Source organism: Nelumbo nucifera, chromosome 3 (assembly GCF_055504915.1).
Source record: "Nelumbo nucifera cultivar China Antique chromosome 3, China Antique-T2T, whole genome shotgun sequence".
Taxonomy (NCBI): Eukaryota; Viridiplantae; Streptophyta; class Magnoliopsida; order Proteales; family Nelumbonaceae; genus Nelumbo; species Nelumbo nucifera.
The window spans coordinates 7971018-7992963 of NC_142651.1; the positions used below are offsets into that span (position 1 = coordinate 7971018).

Here is a 21946-nt window from a genome sequence, read left to right on the forward strand (position 1 = left end):
ACGTGAGAATTTTCCCGAATCAATTGAACATCGATGCTCTTCGGAACCTTGTCAAAGGCTCCTAGTGAAACCTCAAGGCTATAAGGGCACCCACTTCTACGAACAGTTACTTCATTGAATCCCTTAAATCCTCCTTTTTCTATGTCAAAATGAACTTCAACACCTGTATATTCATTTGACACATGGCAAGTTTTAATGCAATTTAAATAGTAGCAAGTCCCTGATTCTTGTCTGAAGCCTCCGAAGATCGATCAATACAGTTCCCAGAGAACCTAGATTGAGCTCATACTAAGTACAGATAGCAAAACGAAGAGAATTTTTTCCTTTGTCGTGATGTGATCAACTGCGAGAAGAATTAGGGTTCGATTAGGTTATATCAAATTTCAGCAACAAATTGTCATACAACCGATCCCACCGTTTCATGGCATTTTACGAGACTTGGGAGTGAACAAAAAGGGTAGACGAGCACCGATTACATCATGAGCTCTTAACAAGACAAAGAATTTATTTAAAAAAACAAAAAAAAGGTTGATTAGAAAGATCTTAACTCTCGAGTCTCAACACATCTAAAACAACAGGTGTATGTATGTACATGCTACATAGTAGACCAATAACATACCTTGGTATACATTAACAAAATTTTAGCCAATCAAAAATATTGGCGTTTTTCAAATTAAAATTTTGACAAATAATTTAATTAAGGAGAAACAAAATTTAGTACTCTTTTTTTGAGTAAACAAGACTTAGATCTTAGAATAACATTAACACTCGGCAACAGCTTTTGGTTCAGGCGGATCCCTGGGCAGCTTTGGCCTTCCTTTCCTTCAACTTGTTAACATTCTCACGTTTGCGTTCTTTGTTTATCTGAAATAGAAGAAAAATTCGGCCATTACTTCATTAGTGCTACGTGTGTCACAAAAATCATCATTTCTTTTCAGAAAATCGCAATGGTGGTAATTTGCCCATGGCATAAAAAGTTTAGCATATTGCACAAAAAAAATAAATAAACAAATAAATAGATACAAATGGCATGTTTACTATAAAATGCCCATACTTCCCTTGACCTCACGTCCAGGCCATGGAAATTAAATCAGAATATTTATCATCTTATTGTTTTATTTTTAGGTATACACGTGCATGGAAAAGTTATCCCATTGCATTAACCATTTAAGAGGTGTTCTTTTTTCGGATCTTGAGAGGGGGGAAAGTTGGTCAAGGGATTTTGGTTCTCATTGACCAAAAATCCCATGGGGACCAGGAAAAGTTTATTTTCCTGGTACCCATCTCCTAGGTGGGTAAATAACTTTCCCACCTAGGGGGAAAGTTCACAACACTTGAATGGGACAAAACTGCCCCTTTTAATAATAGATTTTTATGGCTAAAATGGTCATTGCCTTATTTACATGAGAAATAAAAGAACATGGGTAAATACACTTACCCGGGTAAATGTTTCCCAGGAAAAGCGAACAGGGCCTTAAACATTGTCCATTACCCATGTCGATCATGGCTACTGTGCGGCTCTTTGGAGCGATGGACTGCATACAGATTTACCTTTGGCATTTTTGCACAAAGTGGCTTTCATACCCAAGTCCCACACTCGAATTTTCATGCTTGTCATCCCAAGATTTCACCATTGCACAAGCATGTACCATCCATCTAGGATCAATTCCTGCCCTTACTAACCTTACCCTAACTCTCCCAATTTGCTTAGCTAAAACAAAGTGATGATGCAGTTTTTTTTTTCTTTTTATCTGATGAAAGATAAGGATGTGATGGAGTTTGCAATTTGATAGGAATTTCTCCTCGTTAAAAGAAAGTTGATTGCTGGGGAAAAAAATAAACTTACTTGCATCGCTTCATAAAGCTTCCTCTTCTTCCGTGACATCACAACCATGGACATGCTACTGCTGCTATCCTTGGCAATTTGATCTGGATCTGGAAGAGACTCTTCCCTACCCTCGGTATCATTAACAGCACTCTCTGTATTGTCATTTGAAACAGAGGAAGAATAAGGAACCCCTTGAAGTTCCATTTTCAATTCGTTGTGGTACTGCTTCTCAAGCATTGCCATCTGCAAACACCACCTAGAATTAGAACTTAAACCAACTGCTGAAGCCTATTAATTCTGCTTTACCCAAAACAAAAACCAACAAGCAAAGAGAAGAATAAAATCTTATCAAGAAGCTAAAAAGTCCAGGTTGGTCTATGTTGAGAGATGAACTGGCTCTATCACTGTTCCTATCTTGTTCTGATAGTCTGTGATACGACAAACATCCAGTTATAATTGTCTCTCACTGTAGTGTTTAACATTATTATTATTATTATTATTATTATTAATAAAAGAAGAGAATAAGGTCTTTAACCTATTCTCACAATTTCTCCCAGATAGAACTCTCCCCACTGTATCAAAGCTTCTCCATTTTTCACCCCTTCTCTAATAGTATACTCATTAAAACTATTATCTATAATTAAATAACCATAAAAGGAGAAAAAAAAAACAAAGCATGAGAAATAGATTAAGATTCACTCTTTTGTTTTAATTTCTAAACCAACAAATTGAAACAAAACCAAGAGACAACCAAGTTCAATTAGCCAACAAAAACTTCACCCAAGAAGTAAAGAAAAAGGTGCACATACCTTCCGCTTCTTTTCAGCTGCTTCATTAGCTTCAGCACGACTTATGACACCTTCAAGTAATAGATTCTGAGGATCATCAAGATCTCGTTTATCTACACCAGGCATTGGAAGGAGTTCTTTTCTTGCAGCAGCTTGTAAGCGTTTAATTGTTTCTGCATATTCAGGAATATAGCCTTCAGCCTCATTATCAACAAATGGTGACAAGTGTGGTGGAGGAACCCTGTGAAATCAGCAAATGACATTATGGAATACAGTCAATCACCTTTGTTATCCATCAAGATTCAAGATTTCAATATATCGGGTGTATCATTACATCAGTGACTCATTGATATGCCCTTTTAAGGCATTTCCAAAAACTAGTATTTTTAAATTGTTAATTAAATGCCATTAAAAAAGGCCCCTGTGAAAATCTCAACCAATATATATGTTTGTATTAAAACATGTGTTTGATAGTATTAAAACAACCAATACTTTGAACCTTGTTATCCATTAACAAGGGGTGACATAAAATGATCATGTGTTAATTTCTGCATATACTTTTCATTAACAGGAACGAAGAAAAGGAATTTATGAAGTGAAGCCAGTATATTGGTACTTGTAACGTAACTTATTAAAAGGTAATCTAGTATTAGATACTTTTTGTTGAACACCACATCTCAGAGGGCAACTGACTGAATGTAGGCTTATATTATGACATAACATTGCGAACATTTAGCCAACTTTATCCCTAAAACCACTCATTTAGAAATGACTTGTTCACTCTTTTGTAAAATTCAACTTTACTAGGAAAAATATTAGAAGTTGGGAAAAAAAACTACGACAACAAAAGAAACCAAATCTAAATTACTTTCCCAACCTGAGACATAGCATATGTTGTAGAAAACCCTGGATAAAGATCTTCCACAGTCCCAGCACTGCCATAGTCAACAGCATTCAAGGATATAGGTACATAGAAAATAAATCATCTTTTACATCAACTGCTTCAATGAAACCCAAGAAGCTACTTCATAAAGTTGCAAAAAAGTATTGCATGTTCCCTTAAGAAGAAATTTATGTTTCAAAGTCCCTCACATAGCAAATATATTAGAACTTCCTTTTCTATCAAATGAAGCTTACCAGCACAGCACTAGTACAGAAACAAAACTAATTAACTGAAAGGAAACTGTTGAATTTCTTATTTTTCTATATATACCTTCCCACTAAATAACCATCTACTGGTAAGATAATCCGAGCATTTGCACAATCATAGACCCATTGTGGCTGGACATATTCTCTGGAGAGGAACTTATGACCCTGAGTTGGCCTATCAACAATCTGCACAAATAAAAGTAGCAAGTCAAAAGAAAGATCCTTGATATGTGTCAGCAATTATTAACAAGGTTTGAAGTATCACCACAATACGCCCAATAAGGGGCATATCATATCATATCTTTTAGTGCCGATACACCTGTTTTTACAGGTGTTTTCAGGAACTCCTTTTTTATTAAATAATATATATAATTATAGTTAAAACTGAAATTTGAAAAAAAAATTAAAAAAACAAACAAAAGGCACATCAGTTGAAGTACGATACACCTCTGCCAATACATAGAGGCGTATCGATACTTTGAACCATGATTAGTAATAGTAATGCCACACAGAAGAAAGATTTTAATTGGGAGAACATTTTCTTTCTTACTTTCTGTAGAGTAGATGAGCCGAATGGCCCATAACCCACAGTTGTTACTTACCTTTATTTTTTCTGTTCTTTTTGTTAATGGGCCTTCTCTTATGGGCCAGTTAAACTCTTTTTTATTTTGTTTAATTAGCTGGCTGCCCAATTAAAGGCCTACTTGTAATTTCAGAAATTAGTGATTAATTCTTAATGAAAAGATTAGGGGAAGGAGGAGCTGTACGAACAAGACTGCTCTTCACCCTTCTCACAACCGAACTCCTCTTTTTCTTCTTCTTCTTGCTGCTGCTATCTCCTACGATTTATTCCTTCTTTTTAATCAATTCTCTTATTCTTTGGGACTGTTTTTCTTCTTGGTATCAAAGCAGGCCCCTTTTTTCTTTCTGTACACAGTGTGTATGGAGAGCTGAATCAAATGACTGATTGAAGAAAAGATATTCAGCCCAGTTGGTAGTGGTTTCTTGGAGACAAAAGGGAAAGGATATCCCCCTCCTTTTAACAGTTTTTGGTTTTGCCCAAAAACACTAATCAACTGGAGAGTTCAGATTATGGGTCCCACAGGAAGCTTCACCTTGGTGCTCAATGACTGAAGGGACTCTTTTTTACTACCTTGAAGATGGATCCAAGCTTCGCACAATTCTGTGAACTCTACAGGGAGCGGCTACTTTTTTTCTATTCCTCTCAGGTTCCGGGTGAGACGCAGTTGGCTGTTAGGGATCTGTGAAGGTTGGTACTTGGTGTTTGTTATTTCCCGTCTTCTTTATTTGTCATCTGAAATTGTTTTAATAGTTGTTTGAGGAAGATGGATGCTTCTGGAATTGAAAATAAGATGGGCTCAGAGTCCGGACATGTTCCAGGAGCACCTGTAGACTCTTTATTGGCTGTGACCACGGTCAAGCTTGATGGGACTAACTATCTAGCATGCTCACAATCATTAAAGATGCATGTTTGTAGTAGAGGCAAGTGAGGATATATTTCAAGAAGCAAGAAAGCATCAAATGAAGATGACTCATCTTATGAAAAAAGGCTACAAGAGAATTACACAGTTATTGGGTGGTTAGTGAATTCAATGCAACATCAAATTAGTCATCACTATTTGTGGATGAATTCTACTAAGGAAATATGGGATAGTGTTGCTAAAACCTATTCACAAAAACTGAATGTAGCCAGGGATTATAAGTTAAGAAGTGATGTGAACAATCCAAGGCAGGGGGAGAAACTTATAGCAGTTTACTTCTCAATGCTGAAATCCTTGTGGCAAGAAATAGATCTCACGGAAACAATTGTCTAGGAAAGTACAAATTATGCAGAGACAAAGAAAATTAGTTGAGAGGAATAGGGTTTTCGAATTTCTGACATGGTTGAATCCAAAATGTGATATTATCAGACAGAACATCCTAGCTAAAGACAATGTATCTTTGTCTTAGACTAATGCCATGGTGAGTAGTGAGGAGAGCAGGAGGATGGTTCAGGTTCAAGGGACTATTCCGGTTGACCATTTTGCTAATATAGGGTTGAAACCTAAGATGACTACAAGTGGTTCAGGGAAGGAGGTTATATGTGAATACTGTAAGAAACCAAGACAAACAAAGGATAAATGTTGGAAGCTACATCCAGACCTTCCACCCTTTTTCAAAAGAAGGTCGAAAATGGGAAGACAGGGAGTGCCCATACTGCCACAGTGTCAGATAATGACAAGAGTGCCACAGATGAGAAAGCTACTAGTGAGCAGTTAGCTATTATGAAGGTGGAGTATATGAAATATGGGAGGATGATCAGCCACCTTGATAGTGCAGCCACCTCCTCCAACTCTTCAGGCAATCCAACTACTTCTGCATTTGCTCATTCAAGTATACGTGCTACTGCCAACCATGCAACCATCTCAGGTAATCGTAGGATCCCTTGGATTATTGATTCAGGTGCTTCTAATCATATGACCAGCATTTCTACCATGTTTAGCTCTTATGACTTACTTTCTAGCCATGATAAGATTACCCTAGCCGATGGCTCTCTTGCTCCTATCTCTGGCAAGGGAGCCATCAAGGCCACAGACACCCTTTCCCTTACTCTTGTCCTTCATGTCCCTAAACTACATACTAATATGATGTTAAGAAGTAGCCTAACTAAATCCTTAAACTACGGTTTACCCTTTTTCCCTTCTTATTGTGCTTTTCAAGACCTAAAGTCTCAAAAAGTGATTGGGAGTGGCCATGAAGCGAATGGAATATATCTGCTAGATACTCCTGGACAAAGCCAATGACAGCCTAAAAGAGTTGCTTTTGGATCTACTTCTTCAGAGTCCTTTAGTTGTATCATATTATGTCATTTTCATTTGAGCCATTTATCCTTTTCTGCTTTGTGTCATTTATTCCCAGAGTTGTTTAAGGGAATTAACTTGTCTAGTCTTCATTGTGAGTCATGTGAGTTATCAAAACATTGTAGAAGCATTATCCTTTAAGTAATAAGAGATCCAATGTTCCTTTTCATATTTGCACTCTGATGTGTGGAGATCATACCACTTACCTTCTATGGGTGGTTATCGATACTTTATCTTGTTCATTGACGATTTTTCTCGGTATACTTAGTTATTTTTTATGAGATCTTGTGACGAAGTTCCAAAGCTTGTAAGACAATTTCATGAATTTGTTCTAACCCATTTTGATACGAGAAAAAAGACATTTAGGTCTAATAATGCAAAAGAATACTTTGAGAAAAACCTAACCTCTTATCTCACTGGTTTTGGGGTCATCCACCAAAGCTCTTGTGTTCGTCCCATAGTTGAAGTTGCAAGAAGCATTTTGTTTGCCTCACATGTTCCTACAAAGTTCTGGGGGGATGTTGTTCTCACTGCAAAATACCTAATCAATCGTATGCCATCCAAAGTTTTGGGCTTTAAGTCTCCTTTTAATCTTCTTTATCCAGATAAGGACCTTTTTCCCTTCCCCTTCGTATCTTTGGTTGTACTTGCTATATACACATTTCTAGTACCCAGAAACATAAATTTGAACCAAAGGCCCATAAGTCCATTTTTCTTGGTTATGCCTCTACACAAAAAGATTATTGTTGTTTTGATCCTAGTAGTGGGACTCATTATGTCTCAATTGATGTCACTTTTGCCGAGTCCACTCCTTTCTATGGTTCATCTCAGGGGAGCATCATTCTCATTGGGAGTATTTATCACAGTTGTTTGCACTCCCCCTTCCTCTTCCTGTTGGGTCTTCTTCCGTTGAGTCCAGGGAGGAACAATCATCTTTGGGTCCCTTCATTATTCTTGTTCCTCCTCTATTGCCTCCTCGTCGTCTTTCTACTCACAGGTGGTACCAACGGAAAAAGACCAAGAGTGAGCAGCTTGTTTCCTCTACACTACATGAGCCTCCTACACTTTCAATTACTGAAGAGACAAGTACTGAGGTCACACCCTTGCAGCCTCCCTTCTCAAAACCTTGATGTCCCAATTGCCACAAGGAAAGGTAAACAAAAGTGTATTGCACATTGCATTTCTAAACATCTTTCCTATGGCTTTCTTTCTCCTTCATATTATTCCTTTCTTTCCCCTGTTGCTTCTAACCCTAAACCCAGGTCTGTATTAGAAGCTATCTCTATTCCAGAATGGAGGGATGCTATGAGAACCGAGATAGAGGCTCTGAATAAGAACGACACATGGGAATTGGTTGATTTGCCTAAAAAGAAGGAGCCAGTGGGTTGTAAATGGGTGTACACCATCAAATATCATGTTAATGGCTCTATTGAGAGATACAAAGCTCGATTGGTTGCAAAAGGCTACACACAACCTTATGAATTGACTACCTAGAGACTTTTGCTCCTGTTACGAAGATGACCTCTGTGAGGGACCTGCTATCTTTGGCAACTCATTCAGACTAGCCCCTCTATTATTAGTTAAATGTAAAAAATGCCTTCTTGAATGAAGAATTACATGAGGTTTATGTCTCTCCCTCCAGGGATGTATGGCTCAGACATGGAAGATAAGGTGTGGAAGCTAAAGCCTCTCTATGGGCTCAAACAGTCACCTAGAGCCTGGTTTGAAAGGTTTAGGGCTGCTCTTATTAAATTTGGTTACACACAAACTCAACCTAACCATATCCTCTTTGTGAAGAGGAAAGGTTCGTTGGTGGTATATCTTATAGTCTTTTTTATCGATAGTATATCTTATAGTCTATGTGGATGACATTGTAGTGACTGGCACAACTTTGACAAGGATTGATGACCTTAAAGTCTTCCTTCACACAGAGTTTGAGATCAAAAATCTGGGGGAATTGAGGTATTTCCTAGGTATTGAAGTGGCTCGGTTTAAAGATGGAATCTTCATTTTCTCAACATAAGTATGTGCTAAACTTGCTCACTGAAACAAGTAAAATGGGTGCAAGACCAGTAGCTACACCTATTGATATGAGTCACAAACTTTCTACCTCTAATGGAGAACTATTAGATGATAAGAGAGTGTTTCAAAGGTTATTAGGGAAACTGCTATATCTTTGTATGACTCATCCTAATAGTGCATATATTGTTAGCTACATTAGTCAATTCATGCATGCTCCCAAAGACACATATAGCAGTAGCAGAGAGGATTTTCTATTACTTGAAGAGCACTCCAGGGAAGGGTATTCTTTTTGCTAAACATGGTCATATGAAACTGGAGGTCTATACAGATGTTGATTGGGTAGGCAACATTAATGATAGGAGGTCAACTTCGGGATACTGTGGCAGGCATTATTGTTTCTTGGAGAAGCAAGAAACAATCTGTGATTGCTAAATCTTCAGCTGAGGCAGAGTACAAAACTATGGTTCATGGAGTTTCTGAGTTACTTTGGCTTCCACCCCTGATGAAGGAATTAGGTGTTGAGCATGACACACCTCTGATGTTGTATTGTGATAATCAAGCTACCATCAACTTTGCCCATAATCCTGTGCAACACGATAGAACTAAACACATTAAAGTTGATAGGCATTTCATCAAAGAAAGAGTGACTTCTGGAGAAGTTTGTTTACCCTTTCATTGCATATAAAGAACAGTTAGCTAACATTCTTACCAAAGGAGTCTCCAAGGCCAAGCTACAACATGATAAAGGCAAGTTGGGCATGATTGACATCTATGCTCAGCTTGAGGGGGAGTCTCCAACTTTTTTATTTTGTTTATTTAGTTGGCCGCCCAAATAAGGGCCTACTTGTAATAAATTAGTGATTAATTCTTAATGAAAAGATTAGGGGAAGGAGGAGTTGTACAAACAAGACTTCTTCTTCTTTGGGACTTTTTATTCTCTTTCTTAGTTTTTTTTCCTTTAGTGCTAAAACAGGGTCTCCACCCTAGAGTATTGTAATTGACCTTTCAGCACTAACTTTGTTTTAGTGTATTCATATAGTTTGGAATTTGTTAGTAACAAGGACTTGTTTGCTAACCCATCAGGCTCAATAAAGTAGTTGCTTATACTACCATATGAATGACATTTGTTTATATACTTCAATTTAGTACCACATGAATGAATCAACACTACTAGTCTAAGTAGGTATGGGTATAAACTATAAATGTAGCTTTGATGATATTTATTGTTTTCCAAAATACATCAACTAGGTGACACCTAGTCCTAGGTGGATGCCTAGGCAATTAGGTGCTCCCCATTCAAAAATTGATACTTATAGTATGATATGCACTTGGTTGTCAAGGCACCAAGGGGGCTCTAGATGTTTAATAGGTAGTAAATTTCTACATGGTACCATGAAATACTTTTGGGAAAATCAATGATACTGGAAAGGCATGGTACCATAAGAGCTTTGACCAATCATAGCACCCCCCCTGTGAATTTTGATGAGTATCACTTGATTGGTGACCTCTTTTATGATACCGGTTGATTGGCTGTAAATTTTTCCAGTACCATGTCTTTCCCATATCAAAGTCAAACCCAATATAAACTAAAATGTTCTCCCTTTGTGGGTTTATATACTAGTTAATTTTTATTATTTTCTTGTTTGTCAAGGTTCAATCAGCATACATGTTGTATGCTGTCTCGAACCCTCAAAGACTTCAACACATTCCTAATACAGAAAAAGGGGATTAGCCCCCATATTTTCTGAATTTTCTTTTCTTTCTTCTTTTTCTTCTCATGAATATGTTGATTTTCTATAATTCAATGAGGTTTATACTTTTTATGAAAATTATAGATAATTATTAATGAAAGATGGTTGCCAGATGCTATGAAACCTAGGGAACTACCATATGATTCATGATTTTATTTATGAAAAAAGCATTGCTTAGACTACGAGGCAACAAGGCGCTCCCCTATCACCTAGCCTTACCATGGTGCCTTCAAAATTATGACAGAGATAGTAAATTGTATTGTATGATCCAGTATCAGCTCTGAGATTCTAATGCTTGCTTACTCAAAATAAGTCCATGAATCAATCTTATGGTGTCCATTTATAAACAAATTCAATCCTTTTCTAGTAATCCCACAAAAAATTAAATGAAATCACACCTATTATCTATGCTTTAATAGAATGAAAAAAAAATAAAGCAACCAAACAGGTGAACTCAAAAAATAAAATAAAATAAAAGCATGAAGAAACAAAATATGTAATATGTAAGACTGTAAGGCAAATAAGGATGCTCAATAGCATCCAATGTGCAAATACATCCTCCAGCTCTACCATATATGAAATAATAAAAGCATCAAAAGAAAGAAATTGCAATCCAAAAAGTACAAACCATGCACCAATGCTATCAAGACTCAGACTGGATACAAGTGTTTTTGGTCATTGAATCACAAGTCAAATGGCCCAACCAATTGATTCACCCAAAGAAATTGAAAAAAATTAAAAAATAAATAAAACAAATAGTTCCAGCCTATTTTAATGTTATTTTATATCAAAAACATTGATCAAATCAATATGTCTAAGAACCATGCAGTGTAAAAACATTTTGACTATCGATTTATGGTTCTGATGGTCCTACCATCCAGTTCAGTCTATCATTAGAACCTGCCTTGAAGACATAAAATATCTAAACAACATGTTTTCTGACTAGTAAAAATCATAGTTGTCAGGGCGCCTAGGCAACGTCTTGGGGACAAGCCGCCATTGGAGACTCGCATCGCCAGTCGCCAAGTAGTTTTGTGCACTATGTTATAAAATAGGCATTATTAAACTAGAATACTCATTTTATGTGTTTATGTACTAATTTCTTTTTATTATTTTCTTATTTTTTTAGGGTTTAATCAACACAAACATTACTAACTGCTGTATTGAACCCATGGTTCAAAGTACCGATACACCTCTATGTATCAGTACTTATACCAATACTCCCCCTATTTTTATTTCTTTGGTTTTCAATTTCATTTTTAAATAAATATATAGATATATATATATGGTATAAATATATACCTCTCTTATGAAAATTATGTATAATTATTAAGGAAAGATGGTTATGGAACCAAGAGAACTACCCTAGGATATATGGTTTTACTTAAAAAAAAAAACATCACCTAGACGACCCCCCCCTGGTGCCTAGCCTTGCCTTGGTGCCTTAAAAACTATGGTATAAATGACAAGATTATACAACGGATGAAGATGTCACCCTATAAATAAAAGTAATTACTGTGACTAGACATAGTTTGAAGGCCAATGTTACATTTCTTGAAGATAGTCGATAACATAAATGGTTAGACAGAACTAGTAGAAATAATCAAGGGCAAAGATCCATTATCCAAAGCTACTGAGGTTCATCCTTGACACTTCCAACATATATGAGTTAACTGAGGCCTATCAACTGCCAAGTTTGCAATTGGACAGCCCTGCATAAAGACTTCACAAGAGTGGTAATCAACTTTATTATTATGCATAAAGGAACAGAACTGAAATAGCTTAAGTTATTTTCCACAGTTAACATCAAGAAATAGAAAAAGGTCACAAAAAAAGCATGGAACAAATTGATGATCTAAAACCCCATAGGAAATTTGAAACAAGAATAAAGCAATACAACAAAATTATTAGATTTGCATTTGTACTCATCAAAAAAGGCATTGAAAGAATAATATGGATTACTGCATTAGCTAAATCAATTAGTTAATAACAAGTGTTTTTTCATATTGACATATGTAGCTTCCATATTTGTATATAAACAAAAATGTGTGTATGGAGACGTAAAGAACAGACCTGATGAGTAATTCCCTCATCAGCTTCTTTAAATGGAGCCCCATCTCCGTCCCAAGAAACCGTACCTCCAAAAGCTGGAATAACAAACAGCAGCGACTCTCTTGGAACCTAGACATAAATAAGACAGGATATCAAAACCAACAGTTAGGATAACCAGAATAATTTGTATAATGAAAAAGAAATTATTAAAATTGCATGCATCATATACCAAGCATGCAAAAAGACAAGAAAGTAGTGCTTGCAAGTGTGTTATCAACATGCTAAAAACATGACACAGCACTATCATGAGTGTTCTCAGTGTTTCCACCATTAAAATATTGATTGTTCAACAATTATGATAGGATTTTCAAGGTCTAATAATGCATTGCTGCAGATTTCACTCCCTTCAGTAAATGAAACCCATTGTTTCTGGATTTGTGTTATAAATTTCCCTTTGTTGAAGCGGTTACAGATGAATATCAGAACAAAGAAACAAAGCTGCAAGTGTCCTACTATTGAATAAGATATAGGTGATTATCCAATTAAGGAGAGAAACAAAGAATATAAGCAGATGGATATAAAGAAAGAGAATAAACATATCAAATAGTTTATAGCCCCAGATTAAGTAATCCCCAAACAAGACTTTCCCTTATAGCCCCTGCTTTTGCTAAGGTGTCAGCCAAAACATTTGCATTCCTAGGCACCCACTTGGATGAGCTATTCAACTAAAAGGTGACTCCATGGGATTTCCCTGTTTCCCTCATCCAAGAGATTACTATTTGGCAATTCCCTACAACAAAATCTTAGTCTACCCCAGCCTAGTTATCAAATTTAGGCCTTGATTCAGTGCCAGCAGCACTGCCCTTAAAGAGTTACCTTGCCAAAGTGGGCCTGAGAAACTAAGGAGAATATTTCCATTGGTCTCCTTAAACTCCTGATGCTCTTGGATTACCAAGTCTAAACCCATCAAAATTGAATTTTAACATATCCCAATCAGATGTTCTCCAGTCCCAAGTTATCTGTTTATATCTGACTTGGCCAAAATTTGCCAGCCTCTAAGTAGGTCATCCATTGTTGTGACCCCTTTAAATTGCTCACTCACCAAAGACCAATGTGCAATTCTAACCATTATGAGATCTATCAATGGGCTGATCCAAGTGTTTTATCTTCACAGATTCTCACATTTCTCTACCCCCACAATCCCCATTAAACTGAAATGCTCGTTTCTGACTAGAACCTTTCAAGTCTTGCCATAAATCCATCACAACATCCTCGTCTCAGCTAAGTATTTTTTTACATGTTTCTTGATTGCCCAAGCACTCGGTAAATATATAACAAAGCTGATCTTATAATTGTATTACAGAATTTACCTTTTAGCCTCATTCATATATGCTAGACACTCAGTGACAGCACAAATAGTTGCAGCTCTCCAGTTCAACCTCTTGCCCCAACTCTATAGGCAACACCCTCTTTAATTTCTCTCCATGTGGAAGATTGATCCAAGTTACCAGAAGTCCAACAATGGTTAGCTTGAGGTATCTTCTAATCATCAGTCTTAATTGCAGTACGACTCTTACGTTTTTTTACTAACACTGCAAAACATGTATTTTGTCTTAGTCCAACTTATCTTGAAACTTTCTGGTTCTAAAGCAATACCCCATTGTAATATCTTTGCATTCAACCCACCTTTAGTCTTGTCAACCAGTGCTATATTATCAGCAAACAAAAACCAAGTAAATGTCTAGTTAGGTCATTCTTTACACAAAAGATACAAAGTAAGTGCTGACCCTTGGTGTCAACCCATTGTGATTGGAAATTTCAACTACACAAGAAAAGGGAAAAAAAACAACTCAATAGCAAATTATAGAGAATGCACCACTATATGTTAGCATGCATTATAAAAAATATACATGTATCAGCACACAATAGATTTACATGATAAATAAATGCGCTTTTTAGCAGAAGGGATCCCTTTTCCCAGCGCTATATGAGAGGGTGGTATTTAGAGGTTTAGGGTACAAAGGAAAAGGAAAATAGTGCACATTTGCAATTTTCTGCTAACATTAATATTGGGTAAATACCACGATGTGGAGAGTATTAAAAAATTAAGATAATTCTAAAAATAGTGGATAGAGTGTTGGTGGGAGAATCAACCACTATAAATACAGAGGTGATTAGATGTCCAAGTATTTTAAATTGTGAAATAGATGATAGCCCCTTACATATTTAAGTCTCCTCTTAGGATGAAACGTAAAAGAGACTTCTTTTGCTGAACATCATGGGGGAACACTTCTATAAAAAATGAGTCCAGCATTTATTAGAGCACGCTGCATACGTGCACCGTTCGCACAAAAGGACGTGTCACGTGTCCTTAGCTTCGTGAGCCCATTTAAAGCGTGCATGTAAGAGGAAACGGCATCTACTATCAACGTCATTAGGTTCTATTTGAAAACCTGTTCACTCTCACTCTTTGCCGCCTCGCACCGAACCCTGTTCACTCTCATTCTCTCCCTCTCCAACCGGCAGCAACCAACAATCATCATTGGCGATTATTAACACTGGCGACCGGAGGAAAAGTTCAAGTATTGATTTTTTTTTTCATTTTTTCTTCCCCAAATAGTGCATCAGGTATCGCATTTCCTTCCTTTTATTTTCCCCAAAACCTAATCGTAATTTCATCTTCTCTATGCGGCAACCGACAACCGGCGACAATCAAGTATTGCACTTCCTTCCTTTTGTTTTCATGGCAAAGATGCATTGTTTGGGGAAGAAAAAATGAAAAAAAAAATCAATACCTGAGCTTTTCCTCCAGTCACCAATTTTAACAATTACCAATAATGGTTGTTAATCACCACTGGTTGGAGAGGGAGAGTGAACAAGGTTTGGTGTGAGGCAGCAAACAATGAGTGAACAGGTTTTCAAATAGTCTTAACAGCAATCACACATGTTTTAAGCGGGCACACAAAGATAAGGACGTGTGGCGCATCCTCCTTTTGTGCGAATGGTGCACGTATGCAACGTGCCCTGATAGAAGCAGTGATTTAAAAGGCGTGCCTAGGTGCATAGGCAAGGCGCATTTTAGGGTAGGCGTCTCACCCAAGTCCTAGGCGCAGCCCTTTCAAAAGGTGTGCGCCTGGTGCACCTTGCGCCTTAGCCCAGGTGTGTGCCATTTGAAAATTTGACGCTTTTTTGCTTTTGTGTCTAGCTTCGAGAACCCCCTATTTGGTAACGTTGTTCATTCATTCATTCTAATAAAATATCTTCTTAAAAAGCAATTAAAACTATAAAATCATTATTTTTTGTGTGAACTCTAAGAATCTAAGACCTAACATGGAGTTGTTTGAGCTTGCTTCGAGGAGCGTGGCACAAAGGCGACTCGTAGAATCATGAATGTAATATGTTTTACATCACACTAGCTACTTGAAGTAATGCAATTGAGAAAAAAAAAAGAAAAAAGAGAGTGGTTTTACATGCTTGAAAACATTTCATATGTTTGATTTTATTTTTAAATTCTCATTTGAATATGCTTTACATGTTATGTTCATGTATTTTAATTTTAGATAATAGGTTTTCTAAAAGATTTATTTTAAATTTTAAGTTTATATTTTTATTAATACTTTTTTTTGCATTTTTTAATTGTTTTGACATTTTTTATTTTTTGAGCCTTGCGGAAAAAGGTGCACGCCTCACCCTATGCCTTGCGCTTTTAAAACACAGGATAGAATCCAGACTGGCTACAAGGAAAAGAATTAATATATCCTTCGGCCCAATTTAGGAAGAGCATAAATACAAATACGTATAGTGCAAAACCTTGTATACAGTATTTCCAAGCCTTGTATTTCCTTAAGTGAGCCTAGAGATGCAAAACAGGCCATGTTGGGCTAACACGGCACGGCCCGCGTGTGGGGGCCGTTCCTCCCTCCCCTGTGATATTTTAGGGGGTCAGCCCGGCACGACACACATCTGGGCTGGTCCGTGGGCGAAGCCTTAGGCTAGGCAAGGCTAGGGACCAGACCAAAGCTATTTATTTAAAAAATATGAAAATAAACCTTAAAATTTTATTTTATATGAAAGCATTTGTTTATATATACAATAATTAAATAAAATAGTATAATAAAATTGAAATCAATTGTTTATTTTATTAATATATTATATACTATATATTATTATATAATTATAGTTTATATAATATACTATATATTACATATATTATATATAAATATATAAAATATATAAATATATTATATAATATGTAAATATATAAACATATATGGGCCATGCTAGGTCGTGCCATAGGCCAAGCCAAGCTAGCCCACGGACCTGAAACCCCAAGTCCGACACGACCCATACAATCGTGTCATGCTTGGCACAGTCCATGAACCATCATGTCATGCCGGGCCGAGCCGGCTCAAAATCGTGTCAGATCGCGGGCAGCACGACCCAATTTAAACCTCTATGCAAGCCTTAGGAGGTTAGATAAATCCATCTTTACTAACTGGGTAATTTGCTTTCTCATTATCAAGTCTCCAATGGTAGTGATGAAGGGAATTGACATTTATTTTTCATTGAGAATTTCTCTCAAAATTCAAGAGAGATTAAAAAAAAGTCATCTTTTGACCCGAGGTAACGCATGTAGAAGAAAAATGGGTGTGTTCTTAAACTAAGAGGGTACTAAGGGTAAAAATTCAACATTGTTAGGATGATCTCGCGGGAGATTTCCGTTAAGATCCAACAGCGTTGGCACTAAAACATAAAAGGCAAATACAGCATCAAAACAATTGGGAATTAGGATCTGCAAGAAGGATAACCTTGCAGTTCCATCGAAGCTATTCTTTCCTGAGGCACATTAAGGTATAATAATAGCATCTACTCACTATCAAATTTTGGAAAGACAATAAGGTGGGGGTGATAAACCTTTTTATCTCACCTTTCCTAGACTCTACTCTGTTTCTCCACAAGAACATACATATTGCAGAGCTGGTTTCCCCTTTTCAAACTGATATTGAACTTGAGAGGCCAGTTTTAATAGACAGCTAAGGTACCATGAGAACACAAATGTGATGAGTCCTCTATAGAGTGGAGAAAATTCCGATCACTTATTGCACTTTTCCTCATTCACTACAAAGTATATAACTGTTTTCTTCATTGACCCCTGATGAGCTAATAATATAGGGCCTCTTTTCCACTTAATTGAATCCCATGCTTCAAGAGTGGAGACAATACCAATCACCTACTTCTCTCACTCGTTCACCAAAAGATAGGAACAATTTCCTTTCCAGATTTACTCCTTAGATCCCCCCAATTGATAATGTTGAACCTCTTTTCTACATAAATGAATCCCTTACATACAAAATAAGAAATCAATGTGGAATTCTATAAGAAAAGTTGTTTGTGCCTCTATGGAGAATTTGGTGTCAAAAGAATACCAAAATCTTAAAAATGAGGGAAAAATACACATTTTCACATGGCAAGATTTTGAGAATGACATGTTGGTTGATGACAAGAGATAAGTTTGAAGGGCCAAACTGTGATGGATGCTATGTTAAGGGGGTGGCAGATGGCAGCCAGCTTTGCCCCTACTAGGCAACAAGAATTATGGTTAGGACAACTCCAAATACAAGATGGATAAAGCTGAATCTTGATGGATGCTTTGTAGGCAGCCAGGACCATTAGAAATAAGATGAATCAAGAACCTGGATGCACTACTTGCTCAAGGAATAAATTGTAAAGATATGGTGAGGTCAGCTTTGCGCTCATATTTTAGTCATCTTCATTCCACACAAAATGAAATGAAAGGGTTCTATTTTTCTATATATTAACAAAAAACCTTATTGTTGTTGCCGATCAAAAGGACAAACAGATATACTCACCTCTCGACTTAAAAAGAACTTCATGTTTTTGAAGAGAGTCTTACACTCTCTCCTTTCCACATCTTCATCATCATCACCATCAGCAGCATCCTCGATCAGATGCATCAATGTGCCTGGTTCATTGGTAGGAAGCTGATGTTGCAGCTGAGCAAGTCTCAGTTCAGACTCATCAGTCTGCATCTCCTTTCTCTTGCTATCTGCTTGCTCTGATCCAGATGAAGTGACCATTTGAGATTCCCCAATAGTTGCTTTAGAATTGGCAGCAAAAAATCTAGACAAAGCATATAGATCTGCAGAATAATTCATAGATAAATTTTTCATGAGAATCCATTAAAAATAAAATACTACGGCCTACAGTTTATGGTTATCCAAGAGAACATTAACAAATTTACATAAACAAACTATAAGTGAACATTATAACAAATCTACAGTGGATGCAGGGGGGAACATGATGAGACTAGACTAACTGAACCATGCAACGAATACCTGCCGCTAATGCTTCCAATCGAGGATCAAGAATGGGTGGATACTTCACATTTATGGAATGATAAAGTTTGAAGTTGACAAAAGCAAGGAGAGTCTGCAAAACATACAGCCAAAGACATGAATATGCAAATATAATGGGTAAAATGTGATCATGGAACCATGCGATGTGTATTTAGAAAATTAACCCAACCTATAGGCAGTTACAAGCATAAAAATAAAAAATAAAAAATAAAAAAAGCATGAAATTCAATGGACATAGTGGCATATAGATACCAGAATTTTTAAATCCATTAACTATTTTTCTACTTCAATTAACAAGCAACTGAATGAGATTGATTACAAGCAAACAGGATTGGATGATGATGATGGTGAATTAACAAGCAACTGAAGGGACATTGTTATGCCCATAGCAACAGCCTCACCAGCTTAAGCCACATTACTTTACTCAAGCACAAATGATGTAATGCAACTGCTTTTAGCCTCTAAAAGAATAACAATGGCACAACATAATGAAGTAGATTTGGCTAAATATATTAAGTAAATCCGGGCATGAAAGCAACTAGCATGCAGGGGGAGACAAATTACAAATGACAAATGTAAAACAAGTGGCCTTGAATATGAAGAATAACCTCATAGAACTCCAAAAAGGTTAGCATGACATTGAAGTCAACATCATCTGTTAAAACTTGCTGCAGAGCATGTGGAGTTAACCATGTGATCTTTTGCCCTTCAACCTCAGCCTGTATGAGTCAAAATCATCAAATGACAATCGTGATGACATCTACTCAAACTGGTACTCCCAACACCTTTAAATGTATTATGTTCTTAAATTGTAAAAAAAATAGCACGCCCAATTTACCTGATAATATATGCCTTTAACAGATATGAAGGTCTTCCGTAGGCTGTGTGTTCGAGAAATATATGCTTGCCATTCATGGCTCAACCTAATTAGAAAAAAAAAAGGAACAAAAGAGATCATAAAAATTCGCAAACAAATCAATAAGAGAGGTCATCGAACAAACCCAGTCTGAAAATAGTAATGTATGGCTTAAATAGACAATAAATTTGCACACACAATATCCAGAAAATTAGTTTGAAACTACCCCACTAAATATAATTCTCAATCGAAGCTAAAAAAAAAATGAAGTAGACCTTCGGCAGTTGTGAATACGCTTAACCGGAATTTGTTCCTTCTCAATAGCAGGTAATGCTGCAAATAGGTGCACCATCGTAAGGCAATCATCCAAATCCCTGAGCGCGTCAATGAATTTCGGGTACCTGAGTCACAGCATACAACCCACAACAGGAAGGACATTAGTTGCCAAAAACGGCATGTTAAGGACACAAGCATAAACCTATCGAGGGTAAAGGACACAAACCTTTCTCGTATAAGCCTATCGAGGGTATAAGAAGGCTTACGCGTCAACAATCGATCAGCGAGGTCCTTGTTCTTCTTTGCCAGAGCCTTCTTTACCCTCTTGTCGTAGGCCCTGATATCTCTGAACTTCTCGAGTAATGGTTCGTGTACGAGAAACATAATGTCCTTCATATGATAATATGTCTTGTGGTTTCCTTCCACCTTCTTCTTCGGCTCTCGTGGGAAAATACCCTTGAGAATGCATAGTCTCCTGCAATATTTTCCCAAATATTAGCAAATAATCATATGAAATAGCAAGGGAATTTCTTAAGAAATCTTATAAGTTTTAAATTTTCAGAATAAACGTATATCAACCCTTCGCAGAAGTGCTAGAATCGAGTAAGGCATTGCTAGTAGAAACCCAAACTGCTTAAACCCCTAAAACCCTAAGCCCCCTAGTTACAAAGACACCCCTTCGCCATGAAATAATAAGTTAACAAAACGAGATACCTGAAAACAGGTAGAGTGACTTGCAGGTATTTAAGAGCTTTGGATCGGGTGATGTATTTCGCGGCATTTCCTTCCTTTTTCTTTCCCTGAAATCGATAGAACAATACAGTGAGAGGTTTATCTAAGAAGTTAATATGTCCGAGACCTTCAAACTTGCAGGACGAAACATATGCTCTCTAGATTAAATTAAAAGATAGAAAAGATAGTTACAGGAGGTCTGTAATGCTTCGGCATCTTGGAGAGAGATAGCTACAACGGAGCAATGGCTCGCAACTCAGCGGAGAGGGAAAGAGAGTCTAAGCAATGGTTCTCCGCCCGTTATATACATAGGGCAAAGTGGTGCATCACTTATCGTAAATTTTCATCCTTGGTTGTCCTTTTTGGCTGTTACATTTTCACTTATGTCCCTATCTTTTAATATATTTATACTCTTTACCCCTCTATTTTCACACGTCTAACTTCTAAGTTCTAACAAGTATTATTTCGTATTGTGAAGGAGTCATGATTGATTAGATTAAGGCTAAGGCCTCTTTTGTTTTCTCTTAAGTTTTATCTTTTACCATTTTTTTGCGAGAATCACATCAATAAATATCTATTTACGTTTGGAAAATAAGCCTGAAAAAAAAAATTATTATCATGAGAATAACATTTAATTGAGAAGTTTAGACTTTGGCCTTATTTTTAAATGTTTATTCAATAGGACCAGCTACAAAAGGCGTAGCCAATATTTTACATTAGGCAGTCGTTGTGCACGAGATTTTTGGGTGATTTGGTCCTTGTACGCCAAATGCCTCTGAACGGGACCAAAATGGGCTCATCCAAAATGGGCTCATCCATGATATATTAATTGTACCAAATACCACCTTGTTCTATTCCCACGAATTGGTCAATAAGGATCTGAAAATAGTATGACATTTTCATCATCAATTATCCTTTTTCAATAGAAGAATTGGTTAGGTGAGACTTTACTCTTACGGGCCGTCTTAATTTATATATAGGTGTTTCTAATTGTTTTAATATTTTTATTATTATTTACTATAATCATCATTATTATTATCATCATCATCGTAATAATAATAATAACCTGAGAAGGCTTATAGTGAATGTAACGTGATAACAACCATGAATATTTTAGAATGTAAAATACAAACCATTCCCTTATGCTATGTTTGGTTTGAAGGAAAATGTAGGGTAAGGTAAAGAAATCTATACAAGATTTATACAGATTTCCTTACATTTCCCTTCCTTTCCCTACTTTTTCCTTCAAATCAA

General features: G+C 36.6%; 1 protein-coding gene across 1 annotated transcript; it reads right to left on the reverse strand.

Annotated features, from left to right (window-relative positions):
• Positions 1-503: 503 nt before the first annotated feature.
• LOC104593111 (pescadillo-like protein) lies at positions 504-21030 on the reverse strand. Its single transcript, XM_010252799.3, has 13 exons — positions 20885-21030; positions 20675-20760; positions 20187-20435; positions 19960-20085; positions 19667-19751; positions 19437-19547; positions 18808-18901; positions 18322-18611; positions 12473-12580; positions 3830-3951; positions 2638-2857; positions 1847-2071; positions 504-864 (listed from the first exon to the last, which is right to left on the reverse strand). Exons 1-13 carry the CDS (start codon positions 20906-20908, stop codon positions 787-789), a joined length of 1818 nt encoding a protein of 605 aa, XP_010251101.1. The 5' UTR covers positions 20909-21030; the 3' UTR covers positions 504-786.
• Positions 21031-21946: the final 916 nt, after the last annotated feature.